The 26,218-nt window shown below is 39.0% G+C and overlaps 1 protein-coding gene across 1 annotated transcript in view; it reads left to right on the forward strand.

The window, feature by feature from the left end:
- The window catches only part of SCIN (scinderin), a 47,796-nt gene that overhangs the window by 10,596 nt on the left and 10,982 nt on the right, over positions 1 to 26,218 (forward strand). The window contains exons 4-8 of the mRNA XM_057372136.1: positions 6,955 to 7,104; positions 21,942 to 22,034; positions 23,805 to 23,937; positions 25,628 to 25,716; positions 25,918 to 26,133. Coding sequence (XP_057228119.1) covers positions 6,955 to 7,104; positions 21,942 to 22,034; positions 23,805 to 23,937; positions 25,628 to 25,716; positions 25,918 to 26,133 — 681 coding nt within the window. The remainder of the gene's footprint in view (positions 1 to 6,954; positions 7,105 to 21,941; positions 22,035 to 23,804; positions 23,938 to 25,627; positions 25,717 to 25,917; positions 26,134 to 26,218) is intronic.

A 26,218-nucleotide genomic window follows, 5' to 3' on the forward strand; every position in this document is an offset into this window, starting at 1 on the left:
AGTTGTTAAAATAAAGGGGTGAAGGGCAATGTGTGGTAACTGCCAGGGAGGTTTGAGCTTGGGCCTGATTGCAGCTGGAAAGTTTTGTCAGTACAATAAAAGTTCTGTGGATGGAACATTGTCTTTCCAAAGGAAGAGTACAGATGGCTGAGGTGATAACTATAGCTCAAGCTAAATGGAGATTGAAGGTAAGCTATACTCAGTTGTCCATTCTTCCTATTCCTATAGTGGTGCTTATAAACTGATTTATAAACAGCTAGGAGATTGCTGGTTTGAAATTTAAGAGCCTGCAATGTTCTTAAAAACATTGTGCTATCTAGCAATCAATGTCTGTATTTCTCAAGGGCTCCATGAATCCCGGTGAAAATTTCGAACTTAGAACTCCAAAGTATAAGACTTAACAGAGCTGTTGTCATCATGTATCTGTCAGGATGTTCCTACTTGAACTCTTGGCACAATAAGCATGTCAAAAGAAGAAAAATTGCTGCCTTGCAACAAAGGCACTAGAAGAAATACATCAAGCAAAAAGGCTGGCTTTTTATGACAGCTGCTTTTAATAGCAACTATTAACTTGGTATAGATTAAGTCATGTTTACAAAAAGAAAAGTAAGTTCTGCTTTTTAAAGAGCAAGAGAAYAGATAGTGCTTTATGATTATGACCACAGGGTATGATTCAGCATCACATTGCAACCTTAAGCACAGTTGCCTTGGTTGCTTCTGTAATTCCCCTGTCTTGCCTCACTGTCTCTTTYAGGTGGCTTTGCTTTTCTTCTATTAGAGAAAGCAGTTCACAACAGTCATATTAATTGGTTTAGTAGTCACTGTWAAGGTATAAGCAGGGCTGGAAGAGCAGATTCTTGCCTTTTGCAGTTCATCACTGTACGTTTCTAGTTGTTTTCCCTAGATCTAACAACTGACTCATATAATTTTTCCATGTTTTGCCATTCACATGTTTCTCCTACAGCTAACCTCTTCCCCAGTATCCCCAGCTGAGAGCTGAACTATTGCTCATGCTGCAGCAGGGAGCTGCCAAACAAATAGTAGAGCTTGAAGAACTAAAGTGCTTTGGTTCTTTATTAACTTTATAGACTTATTAACAGCATTAAAATGTTGTTGTATCTATACAATGTGTATCTTGGTAAGCAAGCATTTTAATTTTTTTATGCTTCTGTGAACCAGTTACTTCAGCTGTGTAAATGTCAGCATTCTTGAAGTTGCTCTGTGGACTGGAAAGTTTCCCCTCACCCCCAYTTGTACATAGAAAAGTAACTGAACCAGAGATCTTCATTTAAGCTTCAGGTGGACAGGACATACATGCACTAGGATTCAGTTAACTTAGTTTACTTCCTGACGTTGTAGGAARTCCAGATGTTTTGCTGCTTGAGCTGCTGTTYAGAATGAAGATCCTCCTGGTACTCRCCCCTTAAGGCAYCGTGGTGTAGCAAGAGCTATTTCCTACAGTGTTCTAGCAAAACAGGTGTGAAAGGACAAATGAATGTACTAAGTGAATGACTCTGCTATATCTGTCTTATTTTTAGACTGAAAATTTGTTCCACTTGAGTCAAAGGGGTTGGCTCCAAAGACTGGTTACAAAGATGCTATTATAATTTTACTAGGGCCAGGCTCATGGTGGCCTCAGAGGTATTCTGGCTGAATGAATTTGGAGTTTGTTTTGGATTATCCAAAATCCACAATTTTGAATGGGTCACTGTGTTACAGTTTCAACAAATGTAAAAGGGAAATTTGATGGATATGTGAAATGAGGGTTTTTTTCCCTGCCTATATCAAGAATTCAAAAGTCAAGAAAGGAAAAAAAATGAATCATTTAAGGAGAAAAATGCCTTCAGAAGTATATATTAATCTGCTTGAATCCAAACATTCTTTGTAAGATACATTGTTAATTCCTAAAAAAACCCTGGGTGTCAATGAACTTACAAAAAGCTCTGCATTCTAGTTGTTTTTATTTAGTTCAGTTATTTTCCTCACCACATGGACTTTGATTTCTTGATTTACCATTTCTCCATACCTAAAAAAAAAAAAAATTAAGCTCCACACTCTTGCTTTAGGGCTCTCTGTTTTATTTCCAAAAACTTGGTGTTTCAGATATAAATACCAATGCAATAYGCAATTGGTTGACAAATACTTAGAACTGAAGATTTTAGAAGTGTTTCTGTCATTTGCAGTTCATATATAAACTCCCAAGTTTGTTTCTATTTTATATTGACATTTTGCCTTTAAACATACTAGGTTTAATTACTGGACTAGACTTTTAACAAAGTAGAGTTTCAGCTGAAATGAACTCGTGCCTTATCAGAGCAGCTGTTTGCTAATGACCGTGAAGAGTCTCAGCTGAGTGCCTGCCAATTATCTTGATAGTAGCATGAKAAGATATATATAAAGCCTTGCCAATAATCATATAGCTTTGCTGGTTTTTTTTTTTTTCTACTTACTTGAGGAGGTGGTACTTGGAGTGCTGACTCCTTTAGGGACCCCTACATCACACCTTCTCTCCTCCTGACCCACCTCTCCTTTCAAGTCTCATCAGCCTTCCTGTCACCTGCTGTGAAACCACTACAGTGGCCTTCTGTGATGTGGCTACTTGCCCGGGTTCTGATCTGCTTCTGAGCAGCACCAGCCAGGAAAGGGAAAAGAGGAATTAAGGCTAGTGTAACTTTACAACCATTCTTTTCTTGCTTTCAGCCCTTTAGTCTGAGTTGTGGGGGTCAAGTGARTGTATTATGGAATTTCWCAGGTGTGAGTAGATTTAGCTGAAGAGTTTCCTCTTGTGTTGAGTTCCTCTGTGCTRTAGCTGTACRTCTGCTATTCTGAATGTGGTTTAGAGGAACGGAAGACAACATCCTGACTGACAGACATTGAGTCATGATMAGTTGCATCRTGCCAGCATGAAAAGGTTYGCACTATAGATTTTAGCTTTCTCTTTTAAGAGTAGTAAATATTCTTTTTTTTTTTTTAAATTGAGGGGCAATTACATTTTGAAACCATGTTCTGGTGTAGATGTGGGCGAAGGTGGGCAGGTTTAAGCGTATCAGGGCTTTCCAAGAAATAATAAAGGCATACCAACTTKTGATACTGGGCTTGAATTCTTTCCTTAGTGAAAGTGTAAAATTTATTTCAGTATTTTAAGGCTAATRAGGCTTGAATGTTTCACTATTATTTTCTGAAGTTTCACCACAAACTTGTTTCAAATTAGAGGTTTGAAACCAATTTAATGTGTTTTGCTTTTTAATATCTCTTCATGGAAGAGAATGTGAATCAGAAGTTACAGCAGAGGCCTGGAAATTAGTAGGTATTTCTACAGACGTATAGGTTTAAAACACTTGCATGTTTAGAGCATGCTTAGCTAGAGAAAAACTTCATGGATTGAAGCTTCTTGGCTTTTGCTCTCATTGTCCTGGCTGAGATCCACAGAAATGACCACAAAAGATGCAGAAAAAAGAATATATTTTCATTTGCCTCCAAACTAAGCAGGCTGCCAGTTGAATACAGAGGTGGCTATGTGTTAGAAGGGGAAAATTTGGTTTTTATGTCACTTCTGAAATAAGTGATTCTTTTTGTTTGTTTTTCCTTCTCTCGCCCTGCATGCCATTTGGGGCTGGAGCAGGAAGCAGGAGGTGTACTTTCACAGTCCCCCTCCATACAGGAAAAAGTGCCAAGGTGCTCTTGCTCAGGGTTATGCATGAGCCATGCATAATCGTCCTGATGCACACTTCTGTTTAGATGCTAAATGTTGGGTCATTTTTTATGTGCTGTAGAATTCCCATGTGACTTGCACAAGGTCACTCTGCAGGCCAGGARCTATTAGGAGTAAGAGCAGTGTATTCTGATACTTTGAGAGTAGAAGATCAGACTGTGTCCCCAGAATGTGCAGTCGAGGGGGACTTCATTCCGACCACAGCATACATGGCACGGACTGAGCYTGCCTTCGCAGCCTCTCTCAGGAGCTTTAGGGTGGTCATTGTGATTATTCAATATAACATTTTCTCACTCTCAGCTGTTAATTGTCCCACCAGGATCTGATAACTCTATTGATATCAACAGACATTAATATAGGGCATCTCTCATAATTCTGTTTAAGAGAGTTAAAAAAAATAAACAGTGCTAGGGCAAACTTCTGAAAATAAACTGGGCTTGGCACAGGAATTACTGATGAATGAAGCTCCTTTTATTTTGAGGGGAGTGAACACTTKCAGTCTGTTTTCATTTTAATGGAAACATTTTTTGTCAGCCTGCCAATTCAAAATAAAGTTAGCAAAACAAACCTAAAAATAGTTAAGGTGTAGTACAGCTAGGAAATTGTGAAAGTAGTGAGTGAGCTAAAGCTAAATACCATATTTTGCCCATAGCTGAGCACTTTATATGTCTAAAAAATAGATATATAAATAGTGAAATATGACCCAAAAGCTCAATGATTTGTTGGACATAGATAAGTAATTGACTGAATTTCAGGTAAATCCAGATCCAAGTATTAGCCTTCTTAAGAAATAGCTTTAACTTCTRAAAATCTTTTTCTGGTTATAAATTGTTGAAAACTGAATCTGCCTAGGAGTTGAAATGGAMAAGTTACATCAGGAAGGCAAACTTGTAAATATTCAGCTTCTCTACCATGAGACGTCAAAATTAGACACATGGAAAATGAGATGATTTTACTTCAGAAGAGAAAATTAAATAAMTCAAGCTCACTCCTGAAAACACCTAGCACTGAATGCTTAAGATATTTTAGTGCTCATAGTAAATGCATTAAAATATTATATACTTTGGGACACTTTCATGACTTGTGGCTGGTCACTTCCTTCTATTTGATTATACAGTACATGAGGTTTAATTTTCAGGGTTTTAATAAAGAATAGTGTCTTTATTCTCTGCTGCTAAAAAAAAAATCAGATTTTTATTTCTCTAGCTTTTAAAATCAGTATTTTTAAATAACCATGTAAGACAGAGCTTGTGAATCTCCAGATCAAGAATGTTTTCAGACTCTGCTTCTTAATWCTACTGGTGGCTTATGCAGCAGAAGAAAACCTGGACCAGGGACTCTATTAGCAAAATAATGAAATCTGCAAATTTCAAAATCTGATGTCTCTTACTGTAGATTTTTAAAGCTCCTTATCCTTCCTCAGGCTGATTTTAAGCCCAGAGCTTGTGGACTGTAGGTGAGTTCAGTTTAATCACTTGCTAACTGAAGGCAGACAGGGAGAATAAGGAGTAACTTGGGTGCTGTGGGGCCTTTAGGAGATGCTGAGAAAAGAAAATGTGACTTCATTGTCCAAGAAGTAAAGGTCTTGGTTATTTGCAGTGGCAGTTTAAGTCTCACAATATCCTTTGTGATCCGTACAGCAAATACTGTTTATTTGGTAGAATTACTTGTTTGAGGTTCCATCACCAGTTAACAAAACACCAAGAGAACACCAAGCTGAACTTTTAACCTTTCTGAACAAGCAGTCTCCACCAATGGCAGCATCAACACTGAGATAAGGCAATAGCTGCCTTACCTCTTCCTTTAGTTCTCTATTATATTACTTCTTTCTCTTCCTTATTGCTTCTATAGATTATGGGAAATAAAGAATTAGTGTTTATTGCTCCAATATCTCTAGTGATTCCTGTTTCTCACATAATTGCAAATAAGCTCAATTAGTAGGAGGTAGGCCAAGATGAGAATGATGCTAAGGAGTCTGTGTTGTGGGAAGTCTCCCCTAATTTGGAAGAAAATGGCTGAAGCAGTGCATGGCAATAACAAGTGTATTAAAAAATCTGCTTAGATTGGAATGTTTTCTTTTCTACACGTTCAGTTCTTCAGAAAATTATTTCCRTAAGTATGAACAGACATTTTGTTTTCCTGGGCAAATATAGAAAGTCAGATACAGGGTAAGGTTCAGACCTGATGCCAACAATGTCTCCAGATTCTGGATACTTAGTAAACTGACAGTATTTAACCCATAACCTAGAAGGAATTTTTTTTCTTAAGCCTACAGTCAAGTTGTTAAAGGTAAACTGAAAACCTCACCACTCTCATTGCATGACATCTGCAAGTTGAAAGGGATACCGTTCTGGGAATCTGTGGTACAATCCTGTCAAAGCTTAAAACTTTGTTTTTGAAGAACCATTTGAAGGGAAAGGAGGAGGTTGGAAGGCAGCAGTGAGATCACTGAGATTGTGGGGRGTTTTTGTGTCCAAACTGGTGAAAAGATACTATTGGAAGTTACTAGCACTGTTTTGCGTGCAGATGGCATCAGTGTTAGCTGTCTTCTAAATATTTGCATCTGCTAGTGCTGAGAAGCTGTGCTTCATCCCTCTCTTGTCTTAAACTGCCATTTCAAATGCTGTTAAAAGACCAAGAGTGGTCAGCAGAAATAACTTGATTATTTTTTAATGAAACAGATTTTTATTTCAAATCTAAGTTTTATACAGTTGTATATRCACCATAAAATTAAGGCCAAGTAATTTATTCAGTGAGGACTGTGATTAAAATTTGCATTGCAGATTAACACAAACCAGTTCAACCTTTTTTTAAAGCTGAAAATGACTGTGCACCTTTATTGCTGTACTATTTGGGCTGTTTGATAGGATCATGTGAAGAATCAAATTACTTTCTTCCAGGTGAAGGTGGGGGAAGCAACCAGCAAGGAGAATAATTTCCTTTAACTAGCTCCTTCCAGCCCAGCCTCTAGCAGCCCTGCAGCTTGTATTCTGCCTTTTGTTAGCCATTTTCATTGAGACTGAAATCTRCATTCTTTATTATGAGATGTTTCAAGTTCTGTATGAATAAAGGAAATTGCCAAAACTGGGGGTCCTTGGTCTGTGGTGTGGCTGGATCAGGTGACCGGTCTTAGGCTGGTTCTGGTGGCTCCCCTTCCTCAGAGTAAGATAATTATTAATTAAATAATTTTCATACTTTGTTGAATCCTATTGCTAATGTGTATGTTCTTTTCATTATTTTAGGAAATCTATCAGTGGTGTGGCTCATCATGCAATAAATACGAGCGGCTGAAGGCTACTCAGGTTGCTGTTGGCATTCGGGACAATGAACGAAATGGAAGGTCTAAATTAATTACTGTGGAAGAAGGGAGTGAACCAGACCGGCTCATAGAGGTATTGTAACGTGCAAACCAATTGCTGCCATAGCTGTGAATAAAAAGTTTTTACACCTGGGGARCAAAATCGGATTGGGCTGATGCCCAGAAGACAGACTTAGACTATGGTAGGGTTTATACCTTTTCCTTCCTTACTTATCCAAGCAGTGTTAAGTTAATTGGGTATTAGAGTCTGAGATAATTAATCATCTGAGAATGCTTTTACAAGAACTAAATGTTTGCTCTATTGAGTTGGCTGCACAGTGATTGAATTAACAGCATGACCCATACCTGAAGCACACTATGCTCTGTGCAAGGAACGAGCATTGAGCTGGAACAGCACCCAGCAAGGAAGGACATAGAATTACTGTCTAGAAAGTAAAAAAATGTAGTAAATTGCATGTTAATGCAGGGAGCCAAGCACACTGCTTTGCATACTGCTGCTTCTATTTCAAGATTGTATGCACCTGTCCTCTAGAAATCCCAGTGAGTCCCTTCCTTGTATGTTTAGAAGGTTTAACTATTTACTTAAAATCCTCTGATTTCAGATTTCATAACTGAGCTAATCAAAGTAGAGTGGGGGGAAAAAAMCCCAATTTATGGATTTTTCAGATCTTAAAAAATTAACAAACACTTATGAGTRGTTGCAGGCCACATACTAATTAAAGCATTGTCACTTTTCATTTGGGTTCTAAATTAAGCTTTTCCATTCCTTCTGTAAAAAGAAGGAGGAGGGAAGCAGGGTCACAAAGCAGTCCTTCAATAAAGTGGAATATGTACAGCTAGGAGATTGTCTTGTACTCCAGATTAACTTCAGGAAGGAAAGCTAATGGTGCATTCAGGTGTGCCTTTGTTTTTTGTAGTGTTTGCATTCAGTGTGGTCATATGTGRCATAACTAGTTACTGCCTGAGCAGCAAAGCAGGTGCTGAGCCACCAGCCCATGGCCCTGCTGGCTCTGGTGACCCCTTTGGATGGTCTCTCCATTTGCTTGCAAAGGCCTTCTTTTTGTGGGTGTGAGTACAGACTTGGCTGTGCTCAGAAGTTGGGGAGGTGGCACCCAGTGTACTGTAAATTTTTGAAGAGGGGGAAAAAAAGCAATTAAACAATTTTCTATGTCTTTTTACTTCCTTGTACAGACTTTCCACACTGACTCTGATATGTCACATGTTTTACACCCATAACTCTTTTGAAAAGAGCACAGGTTGACAATTAGAGCACACTCTCCTGCTCCTGATTTGAATCACAGCATTGAGTTGTATCCTGCTGGCAGCTGTGGCTGGATGGCACCAACACCTTGCTGGCACAGTCCCCGGACCACAGCTGCTACTGCCAAGCCCATTCTGGGGCTACCACTGGAGGCTGTGYCTGGGGCTTCTGATAAACTCATGTGTGAGTTGGGAGTATTGATCAGAGCAGCTGCCTTTGCTCCTCTTGTCTGGCTATGGTGCAGATGCAGATGAGTTGGACTTCCATGCTTCCCCAGTGAGCTGCGGGGCTGGCTAGTGGGAGCCTGGCTGCCTCCCCACCCCCTCTTGTGCCCTCCATAGGCTCTGAGGGGCAGGAATATGCTGCCCTGGCCCCTGCATCTGTTGGCCAGACTTCCATTTGTGTGCAACTGTTGTTTTGTAGCAACCTTGACACATGATTAAGAGCAGGAAAACACCAAGGTTGCATTTTGATCCTGTAGTGCATTGTTATTGTATAAGGGAATAAATCTTYTCTTCACTTGCACAGCAGTGTATGAAGAAGTTTCTGCTTTTCCTTTCAGATTGTAAATATAGAGGAAACAAAAAWGGRTAGTTCAGTGCAATTAAATTCATTMCTTTTATCACCTYCCCTCACCAATTTGAGTGACTGTGTCTGTAGTCAGGGTTTACCTTCCAGCCTGCATTGTGCTAGGCTGCTGTTGGAAGTGCTGCTTCCATAACAGGGTCTGCAGCTCAGCTGTGTCTGTCCCCATCCAAGATCTGAAATGTGTTGCTAATAAGCCAGGAGGGTATTTAAACTCACAAACATATAAAACCTATTAATCCTTATTCCTGCCTGTATCCAGTTCCCGGTGCTCTTTGTTTGGACTTCTCACACAAAATTGTCTCTTAACTTGCTGTCATACTCCCCTGGGCTAACTGCTAACATTGTGTTTGTTTCTTCCCTCCACATCAGGAAGGGTGGATTTTTGGCATCTCCAGCTTTTTTAGAAAAAGGTTGATTTATTTGCTAGGGAAAAGGATTACATACTTTAGATATTCATTTTGTCATCCAGTATGCCACTGAAATCAGAATGAGATTTTCTAAAATTATCTCCTCTGAAAAATATCAAGAATGATTKTCTTTCCTGTGAGCTGGAAATCTGCTTCCCTATCAGTGGCCAAAGTTGCTCATGCACTGCCTGTAGAAGCTTCAGGCAGCCGCTGGCATACCCACCATGAGTACCAGCAGAAGGAACCAACAGTAATCTTACTCCTGCTCCATAAGCAGAGTCGTGACTCTCAACCAGAAAAGCAAGACTTCAGTGCCTGCCACTTCCCACCATGGAGCTAACCCTGCCACACTTCTGTCCTTGTATAGGATTAGCAGAGGCAGCAGTGCTGTGATGAGGTGGAGTTTCCTGGCCAACCCACTTTCCTGCTGGGTGCTGTGGTGCTGTGAGTTAGGTGAACTTGTCTGACAAGGGCAGTTACCTGTTCCTAACTACCATTTTTAGCATGAACTGGGAGCAGGCTTCACTGCTTGAATTTGCCCATGGGAAATAACTGTCTGGAGCTGCTGTAGGACTGGATCAATTGATGTGGCAGACTGGCAAGATACAGCTTGCTCGTCCTGGGAAAGGAGAATTACTAGAAGTTGAGTATGTGAGTAGTTTTGACAGCAGCAAGCTCTTTTTCGTCTGTTGTAGCGACCACAGGCAACTTGGGAACACAGAGAGACCATCCTGTGCWTGCACTCAGGAAACAGTGTGTCTGGAAAGCTCAGACCTGCAGTAGATGCACATAAATTCTCATTAAATGCTTCAGGAATTTGACTGTGAAGTTGAGACAGAAGCTTTTTGTGCAAACACATCAAAGATATTTATGTATCTGGCTTCACTTCCATGTTTGCATTTTAGGTGAGGTACTGACTGGCAAGTTTAAATAAGCAGTCACATATAGGGTTGATCCCTTGGAAAATTAAAAAATAAACAGACTACCTTGGACAAATTGCTGGTGTAGCRGAACATAATAAAATTCACGTGATGCCAACTCTTCTCTGATTACCCATTCTGCTGAATTTTAGCCCTGAATGCTCAAACTGTGTTGCAAGAATTTTTTTTACCTTTGTGGGACCAATCCAAAAACAGGTCTTAGCAAGGCTTGGGTCTGKTTGGTAGCTGTAGAGCGACCTTGTTAGGATTAGAGCTACCTACACTTCTTTTTGTTCAAGAAGGAAGACTAAATACATGATTTCAAACATAGCCTAGGACCAGAAACTTCTAATGTCAGTTGCTAGCCCTGTCTGCTCCCTAGGGCCCAGAAATGCAGGAAGCATAGAAATTCAGTTCTGAGTCACCCAAGGTAAAGATCTAAAGCATCCACTCCTCCATTCAAAGTGTACCAGTCACTTGATTTGGTATTAACTCTAGCGATGAAGTAGAGGGGAGGAGAAAGTCTATTTGTTTTCCTCTATTTGTGTAATTTTAAATATTAGACACTCTAAAATATTTTTATGTTGATAGTAGTTTTTTGTCATCATCTCACTGTGATACATTTTAAATATGTTGGGCAGCAGTGTCAGTCTGTAGGGTATAAGAGCCAATGAAAAAGTAGGATAGACTGAGTTTCACCTAAACTAAGTGTTGAGCCTGTGTCTGCCCCTTCTGCTTAATAATATCATGTTCAACTAACACTTTTCAAGCAGGTTGTTTCCTCTGAGCCTGTCTGATTTACAGAACTGCTTTATTATTCCCCTACARATTGCTCCCTTAAGATTGCAGCTCTTGGTACCATATGATTGCTGTTGGTTTTACTACTGAGRCTTTTGTTGTATTTTTGTGAATATTTTTGATGCTCATGATTGAAAACAATGAAACTTGAGAAATGTGACAGCTGAGGTCTAAAACCACAAGTAAATGAATCATCATTTTAGTATGTATCTGTGAAATCACTCCTCTTCCTTTAAACAGAAAGCTCCACAACTTCTATTTAKTCAGCATTTGCAGTTGTGCACATGGTTTTGTTAGCAATTCTAGTGCCCTTACAACAGGTGAGTCCAAAACTCATAAAATACTTGTGTAAAGATTCAGCCAGTGTAAATACTAAGCAACAAGGGGAACCTCTTCCTTCTTTCTGATAAAGCAGCCTTTCTCCTCCCTGCTTTTTCTTTAAAGCCCCTAAGCCATGCCTAATCAGGAGAATTCCTGCATGCCATTGTATTGAGTGCCGATTGTTTTTGCCTATGGTGTGAATAAATACTACGGGTGAATGGTCCAGTCATATTACAGCCATTACCTTTCTACCTTTGTAACTGGAAAAGGACTGGCAGCACTGTGCAGTGCTAACTCAGCCCTGTGGATAAAACCCTAAGTGCACTGATAATAAAGAGATTCCATTGCAAATGTGAGTTACAGAGGGTATTTCTCTAGACCCAAATAATGCAAACACGTTGAGAACATAAAGTTCCAGGAATCCTTAAATTAATTGTAGATTAATTAATTAGATCCTTAAATTAATTAATAGATCCGTAGCCCATWTGAATAGAAGAACAGAATCAGTCCTTATTAGATATAAGCCCTTAATTTTTTTTTTTTCTAAAGATAATACAAAGGACAGCGTGGAGCACAGTGAGATAGCAGTGAGATAGTGTGATTCGTAAGTGGGTGTGAGAGTGCAAGGACCTGTTTCTCTGAAGGAGTTGGGCAGGTTCCTGCAGTCTCTGGCCCTGTCACATGGATCATTACATAAGGCTGGAAGAGCAGCACGTRCCCCACTGAAGGTACCAGTTTGGTATCTGCTCCTTTCCCAGAGCCAGCAAGAGCAGGATCTGTCATCACAACTCCACAAAAGCTGCTCTTGCTGCTCTCAACATTTATATTTCTTCTTGTCCCCTTGCTTTTGGTTGTATTATGAGCTCAAGTCTTGCTAAGGGGAGGTTGTTTGTTTTGTATACAGACGAGTGGAGGAACAGTGAGACTGAGGGTGATGCAAGAGGAGGAAGAGGGGTAACTTCTTAGAATAATATTCTATTCTAACTTTTTTTTTGCGGGAAACAAGCTGCAGGCATTTGTTAGGGCTTAAACAGTTGCTTAATCATATACACACTTTAATGATATGTGTTCATAAGCTATGAATTGCATGTAACAGGGTCAAACCTGACCTGTTCACTACCAAAAAAATGCCCAATATGAAAACTAATTAAGTASTCCTATCTCTGGCTTTGGAAGTATGTAAACCAAAGTGAGCCTTTTATTATCTAAATTCAGTCAGCTGGAAAAATTAGACATGATTCCAGGGAATTTTGTGAAATAACTAGAAATTAATTTCAGTCCCACGTTAGAGGCACTATTGAAAGGAAAATAAAGGCATTGAGAGAGGGGTGGRGACAATGGAAGTTGTACCAGACCCCAGTGCAAAAACTCAGTAACACAGGCACACAGAGAAGTTAACTACATTTTCCTGAGAATGCAAAGACTTAAGAACGCTAATGCACAGAAAATAGCAGAGCTACTAGCTCTAGTTTCTATTAGTAGTTGCTTTGGCTACTTAAATGAACATATAGCTTTCTCAGGCTGCTTTAAAACAATGGGTCAAATTTATCCCTCAGGAACACGAATACACTTCTTCACTGGAATGATTTTGGATATATGCAGGTGCCAGCAAGGATTTGGRTCATGTAATTTTGAGCACTAAGTTTGTTGGATACAATTTAAAATAGTCCTGGAGAATAAACCTACAGGGGGAAAATCCTACACATGACTGTTCACCTTTCACAGCAACACCTGTTCAGTCTGAGGAGTGGCAGTTTACCAACAATTTTTTTTAATTAAACTTTATGATGGGTGTGAATGTGGATACAAAGTACAAAGCCCTTGCCCTGCAGGGTTCCAGTTTCAAGCTGTCAAAAGCAAGACTCCTGTTTTCTTTGTAGTGACTGAGCCTATCTCCTTCATTAAGGAAAGGCCCTTTGTTGATGCAAATTTGCATTTAAATTACTGAATTGCACAACCTGAACTCAGTCAAAACACGAATGGCCTGGATTCCAGTACAGCTTATCTGCTTTGCACCAGCTGAGCATTTGGCCCAGCGTTTTCCCCAGACCCAGGTAGAAAACGAAGAGGGGTTTTKCCAGAGAATGGCAGAGGCTGGTGAGGAGTAATATCTCTTAACATTGGGAGTTACCCATAATATTATTCAAGCTGCAGTTTTCAGTCTTGGCTGCCTGAAGCCAGGTGCTTAAATGAGAGAGAACTGAACTGGAGCTGCAGGTGGCAAACATCTGAAAGCCAGGCACCTAATTAAATCTCTAAATACAAATTTCAGTGCCGGCATTCAAAATTTTAATTTCAGAAAATAAAACTTCAGTTTTACCATACTGCATGGCATGAGCTAAATTCTTTATGAACACCTCTGCTAGTAGATGTTTGAAAACCTACTTTCTTATGCTAGGAAAGTTGTTTCCATACTGYATATTCTAGTGAATTTCTAAGATCCTAATGATTTTCTGGAAGTGCTTGTGGTCAAATTATAATGCGAATGAGAAAACCACTCATCTTTGTTATGTTTCTTTCTTTAGCAGCTGTAGTACTTGTAGGCTACAATGTAAGTCAATTATAATCTTATAATTACATGTTAGAATATTAATAGAGTTTGTAATGGCTTTTTTCCTTTCTGTGCTAGACTTTCAAGACATCTGTTGATGAAAAAGTACTATCATTTTCAGTTATTAAATGAGCATAATTAAGAGAAGGCCAARGACAAGAGTTGTTAGCACTTATCTCTACGTGGGGTTGTTAGCTCTTATTTCAAGGTACTTTTCTCGCAACAGGGAAATTTCATGGAGAAGACTACAAAGGGTAGATTTTCTTTGCTGTATAGAAAGCTCGGCAGAGAGTCTCTTCCTGGAATCCTGCATCTCCCTAACAGAAATACACCTTAAAGGGATATGTATATATTTTATTTCCTTTTTTTTTTTTTTTTCTTCAGGTCTGTCTCTTCCCAGCCTCTTGCAGAGCAACTGGCATCTGTGTGCAGGGTTGCCTTTGAGTTTTCTTAAGTGGGAGTTGTGCAGTGGAGGAAGGGCTCAGGGAGAAAAACTTCGTAGGTTATTTTCTTGGGTTTTTTTTTAAAGAACTCTGCCTGTGCACAGATTGCTGTTCCCTGTCCAGGTCATGTAAAACTGGAATAAGAGTCCTCTCACATTTGGGCAAGAGTGAAGCACAGTTGCATGGAAGAAAGCATCCCATGTGTTGTGAGATCAATTTGGTGTTTTCACCATCATTGAGTGTGATGCTGAAGAAATCTGTAAATGTAACTACTGCATTTACTGCAGAGCAGGTTGCAAGGGCCAGATCATCTTCTTATATACCTGCCTATGCCTTTTATACTACSTGGCTTCACCTGTAAAAAAGGTAGATTAAGATGGATTTAAATGCTGCAGTAATGAGTGCTGCAGCTTCTAACTCTTCAGAACTATAAATCATTAGCTGAACAATTTGGCYCCTTTACACAAAATTTGAGGAGATGTGTAGGGACTTAAAGGGCACCTAAACTAGCAGCAGGAAATTATTTTCAAAGAGCTGAGCAGTATATATCTCCTAGACAACCAGTGAAATGAACATACTTGCTCTCTGTCCTAATAAATATTTAATATATTTGAAGCATCAGCGGAAGCATTAGAGAAAAATCTATCACAGTGCTCTCTGAATTGCTTTCTTAACATTAGGATCTAAATCTGTGCTCTGTCTTAGACTGAAGAGTTTGGTGTCATACCAGAGAAGATGCCCTGGTTGTATGGGACTGGAAATGCTGAGCTTGTGAATACAGTCAGTGTTGCACTGCAGAAATACTCCAATGCTTTCAGTAGCTTTTYCCACCTTCCCATCTCATGGAATAAGGGCTGAAACATCTTGCTGCAGCACCTTCTCATCCTGATGCTGCTGTGTATCACGGCTGCCTGCTGCTCTTCCAGCTGCTGTGCATCCCATGGGAACACAGATTTTCTGACAGGGTCTCTGGTTGCCAGTCATGGGCTCCTGACTCCAGCTCAAGCTTCATGGAGTGTTTGCCATATTCCTCTTTTTATTTCCATGTTGGTATGGTCCAGCCTGCCACTGCCTTGGGACCATCCTGCGTGGTGGCACTACAAATGCCCAGCTACAAAACTGGAGGCACTTAAGGAATGAAAAGCTGAGRGTTCAGTGGATTTTATCAGATAAATATTCTTTATGTCTGAGGTTCCCTGTTGGCATTAGTTACTGATTTATTTCAATGTTATCCAACACATAAGTATGCGCTGTCATGCAGCACATAAGATATTTTATCCACAAGGCCTTCAAACAGAGATCTGCAAAGCTGCAAAGACTTCAGTGTGTGCTCAAATTTATGTTCTAATACGGCAGAAAAAATGGGCATCTCAAGTACATGTGCAGTTTTCTGCAGGATTTGGGTCTCATATTTAATACTACTGTTGATATCAGAGGACGATGTTAACAAAGGAGTGAGATTAAAAATTCAGGTAGCAAGGGTTAGTATAAATGCAAAAAAGATTTGGAAATGATTGCTTCATTTTTAATTATGCTACAGGTAGACAGATGCTGAGCATCTCAAATCTCTGAAGTTCATTCAGTGGCAGTAATGGTTACAAAAAGACTGCTGCATTTGAAGCTACTGCAATTCACCCTCCTGGTTTCTTTATTATGGGATCACTGTTCATCTTGGAGACATCCTAAAAGGCAAATATATGAAGAMAATGGAGGCTGGGGATTTCCTTACTTTGTGCACACCCAATCTCAGAATAAGTAACTAGCTTAAATACTGCCAGCGGTGCAGTCCCMGCAGGACAGAAGGCAGCCTGTTTTACCTCAGAGCCAAACTATCAAAAAAATCAAATTTGTACTCTCAAGACTGTTCTAGATACCTTTTTGTGAACATGTTACCTATGGCAAATTTAACAGAAGAGACAATTATTATTAGAGTATTGTTGTCRTGTGAGTAAAGGCTTTATATTCAGATTATACCAGACAGATATGCAAAGTTGCAAATATTTTATTAAATGCTGCCAAAGCCTAATGCCCTATTTTTAGGCAGTTAAGCATAGAGCTTTGAATAAAATTGTGATTTGCATTTAAAATTCCTGAGACAACARAAACTGGCTAAAAATGTAGGCCATAATTGATGCATCAAAAGTGCTATGAGCAGCTGATATATTTTGCTGTTTTATAGCAATCTGAATTCATACAGATTGGATTTAGACCTTAATGCCAGAAAGTCCTTTTGATAAATTGCATGGTAAACACCCAGAAATTAACAGCATGCCAGAACTATTTGTTAACAGAAACCATCCTTTTATCCACTTCTCAGTGCATTATGGCTGTTTCCATCTTCTTCCTCTGTTTAGGAGGGTGGGAGGTTATCTGCTCAAGGTAAGCATGTAATGAGATCTGTTGTTGCTGGAATTGCTAGGGAGAGGCAATTTCAGGCAGAAACCCTGGGAGCAGTTCAGTGAAAGAATAAGTTTTTCCTATTAGGAATGTAATTTTTTGTAAGACARTGAATATTTGTTCAAATTGATGGGAAGAGTTCCATGTTACAATAACCAGTAGAATAAGCCTGTTTGGTTATTCATAATCTGACCAGTGTCACAAGCCATTTTTTTGTCTGGCTCAGAATACCCTCAGCACTGGTATTGCTCTGGCAGAAGAATCGGTAACCCAGAACAATTAGAAATGAAGCTGTGGCCAGTTATTTCAGCAGGGAAGCCCTAAGGCCACCTTTGCCTCATGATCCTCTGTGCTGGTACCCAGGGTCAGCTGGGTGGTTACTAACCTCCATCATGTTTATCTCTTCCTCTCTCTGATGGATTTTGTTCCTTTTACTGGCTGCTCAARTACATATTTGAGAGAATATTTACTTCAGAGAGATGTTCCTTGTAATATTCTTTTCTGCTTTGAAGATTAATAAAAATCTAGGCCTTTATCTACCAAAGAGTTCATGCTGTGTCTGTTGTTCAGACCTGTTGTCCTGCACAGTGGTTTTATTCTGTCACAGCCTACATGTGTACCTTGATTTTGTGCAGCAGGATATGTTTGCTTATGTCAAAGGGTGCAATAAAGTAAATGATGAGCTACTACCCTGACTGTTTTCTAAAAGTATTAAGTCAGACAAATAAAATGTCAGGTMATTTAGACAGCTTTAAGCTATGTAAATTTCTTGCTTTTCTTTCAATTTCTTTCAGTGTATAAAGGTGGGAGTTTGAGTGGTCTTGAGATCTGACATTAGGGATCACGGCCACAACAAACAGTTCAGTTTCAGACCCAGAAACCTAACCCAAAGTGTGTGTACGAATAAGATAATCAAACACAGTGCTAGTGTACACAAGTTAAACTGTATAAAACYGGTTTTCTCTCCTAATTAACCTTCACCTGACATGTTCTTCAGGTTTTGTTTTCCTAGTTGGATTTTCAGCTTCACTGAACTCCTTAAACTTCTTGTTCCTATTAAATCAATATCAACTACTTTATGATGCAGAGCTGGCTTCACCAGTTATGAAGACAATATTTGCCAGATTTTTTTGATGACTTTATTTTAAATCATTTACCTTATCACATTCTTTTAGATTAAAAACTTTTTGTCTCTGATTTCTTCTATTTTTTTTAAGGGTGGAGTTTCACTTGTGAGTAAAAGTGTTGGCTCAATGTTTTGCACTTCTCTGAGGGGGTGTAGATATTYACAGAGAAGAGCTTGTGCACATGCAAATATGAAACAGGTTTTGCAGGCAGGATAAGTTACGTTACATTTACCAGAAGAGTGAACTTGGGCAATTGTAGAGGAACTGTTACTCTGCTGGTTTGCATACTTGTATTCTTGTACTAGCCCAAGAGTGTCAACACAAAAGTCTAAACTCACAAAATTTTAAGATTARTGCAGACTAGCTTCCTGTTATATACCCTCAGACAAGATCTGAAGGTATGAAGTTAATGAATTCWTTTGCTAAAACAATATTAAGCCCAAAGAATGAAGAAGATGGGGCACAGGATGTGCTTTCAGGACCCCTGATTGCTCTTTTGATTATTTTTACTGTACTAGTGAATAATGATAATACGATAAACATAATAATAATGATGATGATTTAAAAAGCAGTTTCAAGACCTGTGTGTGCWCCTGTGTATTTATGAGATGTAAGGTTTGAAGTCTGCAATTGGACCATATATCTCTACATCTGGGGAAAAGTGTGGCTAGGTTATCTCACGTCCTCAAGACAACTTTGCAGTTTTCAGGTGTGTAGGGTGGATTTATGGGTCCGAGTTCTCAGCATGTTTTTAGTCAGTGTCTCAAGCCTCAGAGCACACAGGAGAGCCAGCCTGGGGCCATCAGTACCCTGGGCCATAAGGTGTCAAGACCTAGGGAAGCAGCCTGACTGTACAGAGAGAATTATATGAGTAAAGTCCTGTGTATTTAGCTACCATAGGATTTGCGTGAAACTAAGAGTGTATGTGGACAAGTATCAGAAGACACAATATCATTCAAATAGTCTGTTGGTATAAGTAATTTTATTGGGGTAACTTGCTGCAGAGCTTTGGGAGCTTTTGACTGCAGTCTCAGCTGGCATGGTTTGTTTTCTTTTTGATCTATCACATGAGAGTTATCTGTACAAAGGGAGGTGCCCCAGAGAGCCGTAGCTCAGCCAACATGCGCTTATGTAATGATACAATCCAATTCCAGAAGAGCAGTTAGCTGTTGTTTAAATACTGTTTTAATCTTACTGATAAACCTATTAATTGTCATAACATGCAAACATATGCGTGTGGACTCAGCCATAGCATGGGAGTCTGCCTTAGAAGGAGRAAAGACAACTTCACTGGAAGGCATTTCTTTGGAAAAGAATATTATTTTAGCTTTTTTTTCAGGTTTTGTGTTTAAGCATGGAGTTTTTCCTTCCATGATCTCTCATCCTTCAATCTATAAGACAAACTGGCAACAAATGCTGGTTGAAAACTACATRTATTGTTCCTAGCATTACAGATATGTACTGACTGTATATTTCATACAATAGCACTTCATATATTGAATATGTGTGCATACATACATATACATATATATGCTGCATATCTTCTCTAATGGTGCCTCAGGTCATTTAACCTTGTATGGTCTTTTGGTTTTGATACCAACATGTGCAGGAACCACGAGTGATTCAACTCAAGGCATTTTCTGACAGCTGTGTTGGCACAGCCCTCCTCACAACTCCTGGGTTTTCTTACCTGGTGGGAGGAGAAGCACATCATGTCCTTCTTAACAAGGGTCACCACAATGCCAGGATCTACAAGAAACTATGACTTAAAATGCATGAGAAGGGGACACTCTCAAGGCCCTCCTCCATTTGTTTTTGAGCTCCTTTGAGAAAACTAGTTACAGCATTTAGTAATTTGTATTTTCTGCTTGCCTGTGCTGAAGGCACAGAGAGAAGAGAAGCTAGCCAGAGACGCTCTCTTCAGCCAGAGAAGCTACTGTTCGAGCTGCTGTTCAATGATTTGTATGTGGGATTTCCTGGAACCAGAATGTCTCTATCCTTTCCAGGCCAGTTGATCTCATACCTGTAACTGCACGGGCACAAAGCTGGTTCTGACCCCTCTCCCTGTGTTAGTACCAATGAACTAAGGTTTCCTAAGACCAGACTTTGGGAGTCTGACCTCTGTCTAGTTCAGAAAAAACATTTCTGCATTTGGTTTTAAGACAGCAACAGGTCAGTCCAGCAGCCTAACCTGTGCTGGGCTCAAATTTAAAGCCCAATTTTTGAATTATAGGGGCTGCTTACTTTAATAGCTGCCAGCATGCAGCACCTGGATTTTGCTGTGAATAGAGGGGCTGCTTCTGTCAAGATGCTTTCACAAACACCAACAGGCACTATTTGTTTAGAAATATTCAGAATGGCACTTGCATAGTTAAAAAAAAATTATATCACTTTACATGACTTACAAAGATGCTGCAAAGTAATTGTGGTGTCACTGTTCCATATGCACAACAAGGGAAAACGTTGACTTTAACAGGGTCAAGAATCAAATTTTTTGTGCTTTTTTTTTTTTGTTTTAGTTTGGTCTTCATTGTTTTTTCTTTTCCTGTAAATGCCTAATTAAGCAAACTAGCAAGTACAGACTTCTGAGAGTTTTATTAAGAGTTCTCTTAGTTTCTTACTGGTTACTGAAAGTCAAATGTTACAAAACCCTCAAACTTGTTCAGTGAGTGTTCAGGTAGATTGTTACTTGCCAGTTTTGTGACCCAGGCATTATAAAGGCAGGTAGGAAGGGAAGTACTTCTAGAAACCTGGTRCCAGTAAACCACCACTGTTACAGCCATTCACCTGCACAGTGGCACTCTGCAGTGGACATGGAGCCCTACTTGGCTTATACAACATCAAACCTGCAGCCATGTAGTGTAAATTCAAGAAATGCTGTCTCATAGCTGCTGAAGACCTACAAGTAACATCTTTCTTAAGCACTTAGGACATTGCTTCCTTGTCACAGATAAARTATTTTTGCTTAAACTGCAACAATCACACTTGATAAGGCTATTTGAATTTTATTTTACTATTTTACTGACTTGACCAGGTCAGAAAACTCCACAGATGGCAGATTTCTATGAAATATTTATTCTRTATTGTTCTTCTTTCTGAATTCCTTGCAGCTGTATGCTTTGTTGGGCTTCCCTGTTAYCAAGCATTTACAATGCTTTCACACGTGACTCCGTGTCACATGCAAATGCACAGCGTGTTATACAGATAATGCTCAAGTTGATAGGAAGGCACTGCCCTTGTACTTTATGTTAATATTTAGTCTCTCGGACATGTCAATTACTGCCTTCACTCTAGGATGTAATTTCATAGAAACCCAGGATATTCTGTGTGTAATCTTTGGATCTGGTCATATATGAATCATTAAGGAAAGAGCATTAAGAAAGGGTAATTAGGACTTAATAATGACTGCCTGGCCTAACATATTCTTGATTAACCTCTGTACATTTCTTGTAGTGATATTTGTTATAATATTGCCTGTGGTATAAAACTACCACCACTGTGTTAAAATGGATATTCTAGTGGTACAGTAAGAAAATGTTTTCCTCATATGAATTTTGAAGACCCTAGCTAAATTTTCCCCCTCAAAATGGGATTTAAAATCTGTATCTTTTAAGATTATTGAACTCATAAGCTCATGTTTTATATTGTTAATTAAAATACTTTATGATTTCAACTAATACATTTCATTCTGTCAGTATTAAATTTAGTATTGTTAAACATTTTAAGAGTGATATTATTCCAAAAGTTATGTGTTTGATGATGGTTTAGAAGTTACTGTGAAGAACAAGGGAAAACAGGCATTTAACACATACATAGAATAGGATTGCATAAACCTTTCTCTATGTTTTCTGTAGTGTATAGATGACCAACAAGTTRACCTGTGGAAAAAATACCATGTAGATATAAAGTTGCTGACACAGTTTTTAAAAATCATCCATATGCTTGTGGGCAAGTCAGATATGAGTTTGGTTTTAGGTTGGATTATATATAAAAATGATCCCAATTATTTGATTACCATGACAATATATTAGTGTTCAGGTATTTATGCTACAGCAACTCCTCTCTCTCTGCATTGAATTTGTTATTTTCTTGTACAGGTTTTAGGGAGCAGGCCAGAGCTTCCCGAGTGTGGTGATGATGATGATGAGCTGGCCGATATCACGAACAGGAGAAGTGCTAAACTATATATGGTAAATGCTTACTTATATTTAGGTATATGCAATAGTAGTCATGCACTCATTAATTTATTCCTCATATATGGATTTTCTTGTTCATATACAGAACTGCTGTTGTTTTAGTTGATTTGCAGCTAATGGGCAAGTTTCTTAAAGGAAGTCAATCAAGACAGTCCAGGTAATTTGAGGGAAAAAAAACAGATTTACATTCTTTACTCAGGGAACAACTATGAACCACTCAGCGCAGGTCAAAGAAGAAATAAGTGGTCTTAAATCATCCTGTCTTCTTAATTTTAACAGGGCGAKTTTTAGTAGACATATGGCTTAGTTATTCCTAACAGTTTAAAAGATGGACAGATATGTTGTATTTTATATATAAAAAACTTTATTCCTTTCCCCGTAATAACTTAAAAAAGAGGATTTGGCCAACAAGTGGCAACATTCTGACAGCATTTAGTGAGTGTGACCTYTTAGGTGCTCTGTACAGCAACTTTGAAACTGCTGTGAAGTGTGAGAGAGGATGAGTCCCTCCCTCTGCAGGTCCTGCACCACACAGACCACAGGACAGAGCCACCTCTCTTCCTGCCTCTTACATGATTTTTCCACTTCCCATAGGTGTACCAGGGGTTTACAAGAAGCTTGTAAAAGRTGATCACTATCACAAGGCCATTTTTAGTCGTTGTCTATGTGTTGTTTAGTTCGCTTTAATCATTCCTTTCATGCCAAAAATCTGGTGCATATTTCTCTTCATAGCAGGTGTTTAGGGGAACACAAATTGAATACAAAAGAAGGCGGCCTGCGTATATGATTAGGATCATTGTAGTAAGATGTAACTGCAGAAGGAAAAGTGAATTTTTGAATCCTAAAACGTCTCTGAGAGTTCTGTGGATATCCTGTCCATTAATCTAAGTACACAGGTCCTGCTAACAGAGCTCTATTAGTTAGATTTAAATGTGTTGTAATGTAACAGGGAGCACCAAAGGCAGGAGACAGGTCTATGGTGAGCCCTCAGAGTAGGTATAATAGTTGATTTTTATTTGTTGTGTGCAGTGGTAATTTCCTTCCTGTGCTTCCATAATATACAATGTAAGATATAGTGATGTATTGAAAATTAATATTTAATAATGAAAGGAAATAAAAACTGCTAGAAAAACTGCAATAGTAATAATTTATTTCCATTAGTAATAACTGGTCTTTTCAGCTACACAGGAGTGAATTTTAAAAGGTTTTAAAGGTCTCTGTGAACTTTGAGTGGTCATAGAGGTTACAAAGCAGATTCTGCAACAGGTGTTACATTAGAATTTCCAATTAAAGAACAATAGGTTATAAATGTAGGCATTTCACTTGTTAGTGTCAGTGTAGGACTATTTTATAGTTTCAAATGCTGTTGTTCAGCATGTACATGTACCTTTGKTTTCAGTGTGAGTTGCTTGATAGCAGGGGTAATGCCAGTTCAGCTGAGCAAATAGGATGGACAGAAGAAAACACAGATATTGATTTAGGGCAGTTGAATTGTAGTGGAAGAGAAATGGATTTAAGAAGCTGTGAAACAAGGATCCAATAAACTCCCTAAAATTAACACTACATCTCCCTCTACTGGATTTCAAATGAAATGAAGCAAAAAATAATAATCCTTAGCCTACTTTAYTTTACAGCAGTACACAAATTTCCATATAGCCAGTTGTGTAGGAATGGCAACTGATTTTTGTGGTACTTYTGGGAGCAGAAATTAATTTGGCTATAAAAGCCAGAGTTCATCTAAATTTGAAACTGTTGTTTTCTTAGGTGTCAGATGCAAGTGGATCCATGAAGGTGTCTGTGGTAGCAGAGGAAAACCCCTTCTCTATGGCTATGCTTTTGTCTGAGGAGTGCTTCATTTTGGACAATGGTGCTGCCAGGAAGATCTTTGTGTGGAAGGGTAAGAGGTCACTTGTATTGCAAATGCAGAAGKTGCACAGAAATACCTAAGGAGTTGACACAACACCCTTGGGAYACTAGAAAGTATTTAATACTGGCTGGACACTGTACCCTGCATGCAGCTCTTCCCTCGTGTGGTTTGTGAACAAGGATTACTCACTTGTGTAAGGACCTCAAGCCTGGGTCTTGTCTAAGGATCCTGTTTTCGAGGTATCTGTAAGCTTGAGTGATTAATTATTCATGTAAGTGGCAAGTACAAAGCAAACATAAGTAATTCTATGAGTTCTGTATATGGTCATCAAATCTCTTCTGYGACAAAGCATTCATTTGGACACTGAGCATTCCATTTGTGTAGATACCTCCACAGAGGTGTGAAATTAAAARGTGCATGTCGAGGGCATAAACTAAAAGCATAAGCTTGCAAATACYTTGATGTCTCTTTTTTTCTTGTAAATATTTCTCTCGGGTGTCATCTCAGTGCATGTGGCAGTGTCTGCAGTTGCTTTGAATGTTTCCCTGGAGGATAATACTGCTRTGGAATTAGGTCTTGACACCTTCTAGCTGGATTGTTGTAATTCTGCCATTAAATCCAGTGCTGGATCCAGTGCTCCTTTTTTATTTTCTTTTTTTTTTTTTGTCTGAGGCAGTTTATGAATCATTCTGTGGCATTTGTATTTTCTTTTACCATGTGTAAGAGCAAATAATTAATTGATAGACTTGTTAAGCCTCTCAAGTCAGTCTGGGAAGAATTGTAAGCATTTTGCTTGAAAACWTCATTTGCAGTTAGGGAAACATCCTTTAAAAGCAAGCACTTTGAGAGCATTGTGCTCAGATGGCCTATGGCCTATCTCACCCCCTGATTGCCAATTTTCACTCTATATGACAGCTTCTAGAAGACCATGCCAGGGTCAGATATAAAATAAATAAAATATGATTTACACTCTTTTACTATGGCTTTGTGTGCTCCTACGAGTATCGTCACTTTGCTACTGCTGATAGAATGTGAGGAAAACCCCCATTAGACTGTGAGTCTTACCCTGGCACAGGAGACTGCAGTTATCATCTCCGCTGGAATCTTCCACTAAGCTGAGAAGTGTGAATTACTTCGGCAATAGTCTCATTGCAAATGGGATACAATAAACACCTTATCAGAGCACCTGATTAGACTAAGAGGTCTTTGGAATATAGTSACTGTCAGCCAGCTGGGGCACAGAACCAATACACAATGTCATCCCATAGAACAGTGGATAGGGAAATGCATAAGCTGCAAAGCCAAAACAGACAAAATAGGAGTTTCTTTTACTCTTTTGCACTGCTTGAAGAAGTGGAGGCAGTTCAGCTCTATTGCCTATTTGTTGCCCAGCAAAGGAAGAGTCATGGAAATGATCCAGGGTACCTTGAGCCAAGCAGTTTTTATTTTTATAGAAACACTAAGAAAAAGAAAATTACCCTTTTTTCTCACTCCTTTTTTTTCCTTTAGATTAATTGTTTTCAAAGCTACTGAAGTACTGTTTTGGCCTTTCAGCTTCATACGAATTATTCTTGCTCATTCTATGTCCAGCATTTGTGTTTGTTCAAGACTCAGGAAAGAGCAATGTCAAAGAGAATCTGGCTCCAGGACCTCTTGTTTTTGAAGGTTCTGTGAGCTTATTGCCCTTTCCCTTGTACTGTTATCCTTCTGTTTTAATCAGGCAAAGATGCCAACCCTCAGGAGAGAAAAGCTGCCATGAAGAATGCTGAACAATTCATACAGCAGATGAATTATCCTGCCAACACACAGGTGCGATCTATTTATGAGGTGATAGCAAGAGAGCATGAGCTCTGTTAAAGGTGTTGTTTTTAAGTCAGCAAAAAAATATTTTTAAGGGCTTATAAGACATAAGGGCAATATTTCACTAACATGTAATCTAGAAAAGTTTGTGTTTGAGTTTCTGTGTCAGTGTTGYTTTCCTTCTGTTCCATATGTCTTCCTTCATTTCAGATTCAAGTCCTTCCTGAAGGAGGTGAAACACCAATTTTCAAACAGTTTTTCAAAGACTGGAAGGATAAAGATCAAAGTGATGGCTTTGGCAAAGTATATGTCACAGAGAGAGTGGCTAAAATTGAGCAGATTGAATTTGATGCTACCAAGTTACATGAGTCTCCACAAATGGCTGCCCAGCATAACATGATAGATGACGGTTCAGGCAAAGTAGAGGTAATTTTTGGTGTCTTAATAAATTGTATATTATCTAACTTATTTATTCTGTTACTTGTAGTGGGCTGAGCTGTTGCTCTGTGTT

Source organism: Malurus melanocephalus, unplaced genomic scaffold, assembly GCF_030028575.1.
Source record: "Malurus melanocephalus ecotype Western Australia unplaced genomic scaffold, MMel_1.1 scaffold_164, whole genome shotgun sequence".
NCBI classification, from domain to species: Eukaryota; Metazoa; Chordata; class Aves; order Passeriformes; family Maluridae; genus Malurus; species Malurus melanocephalus.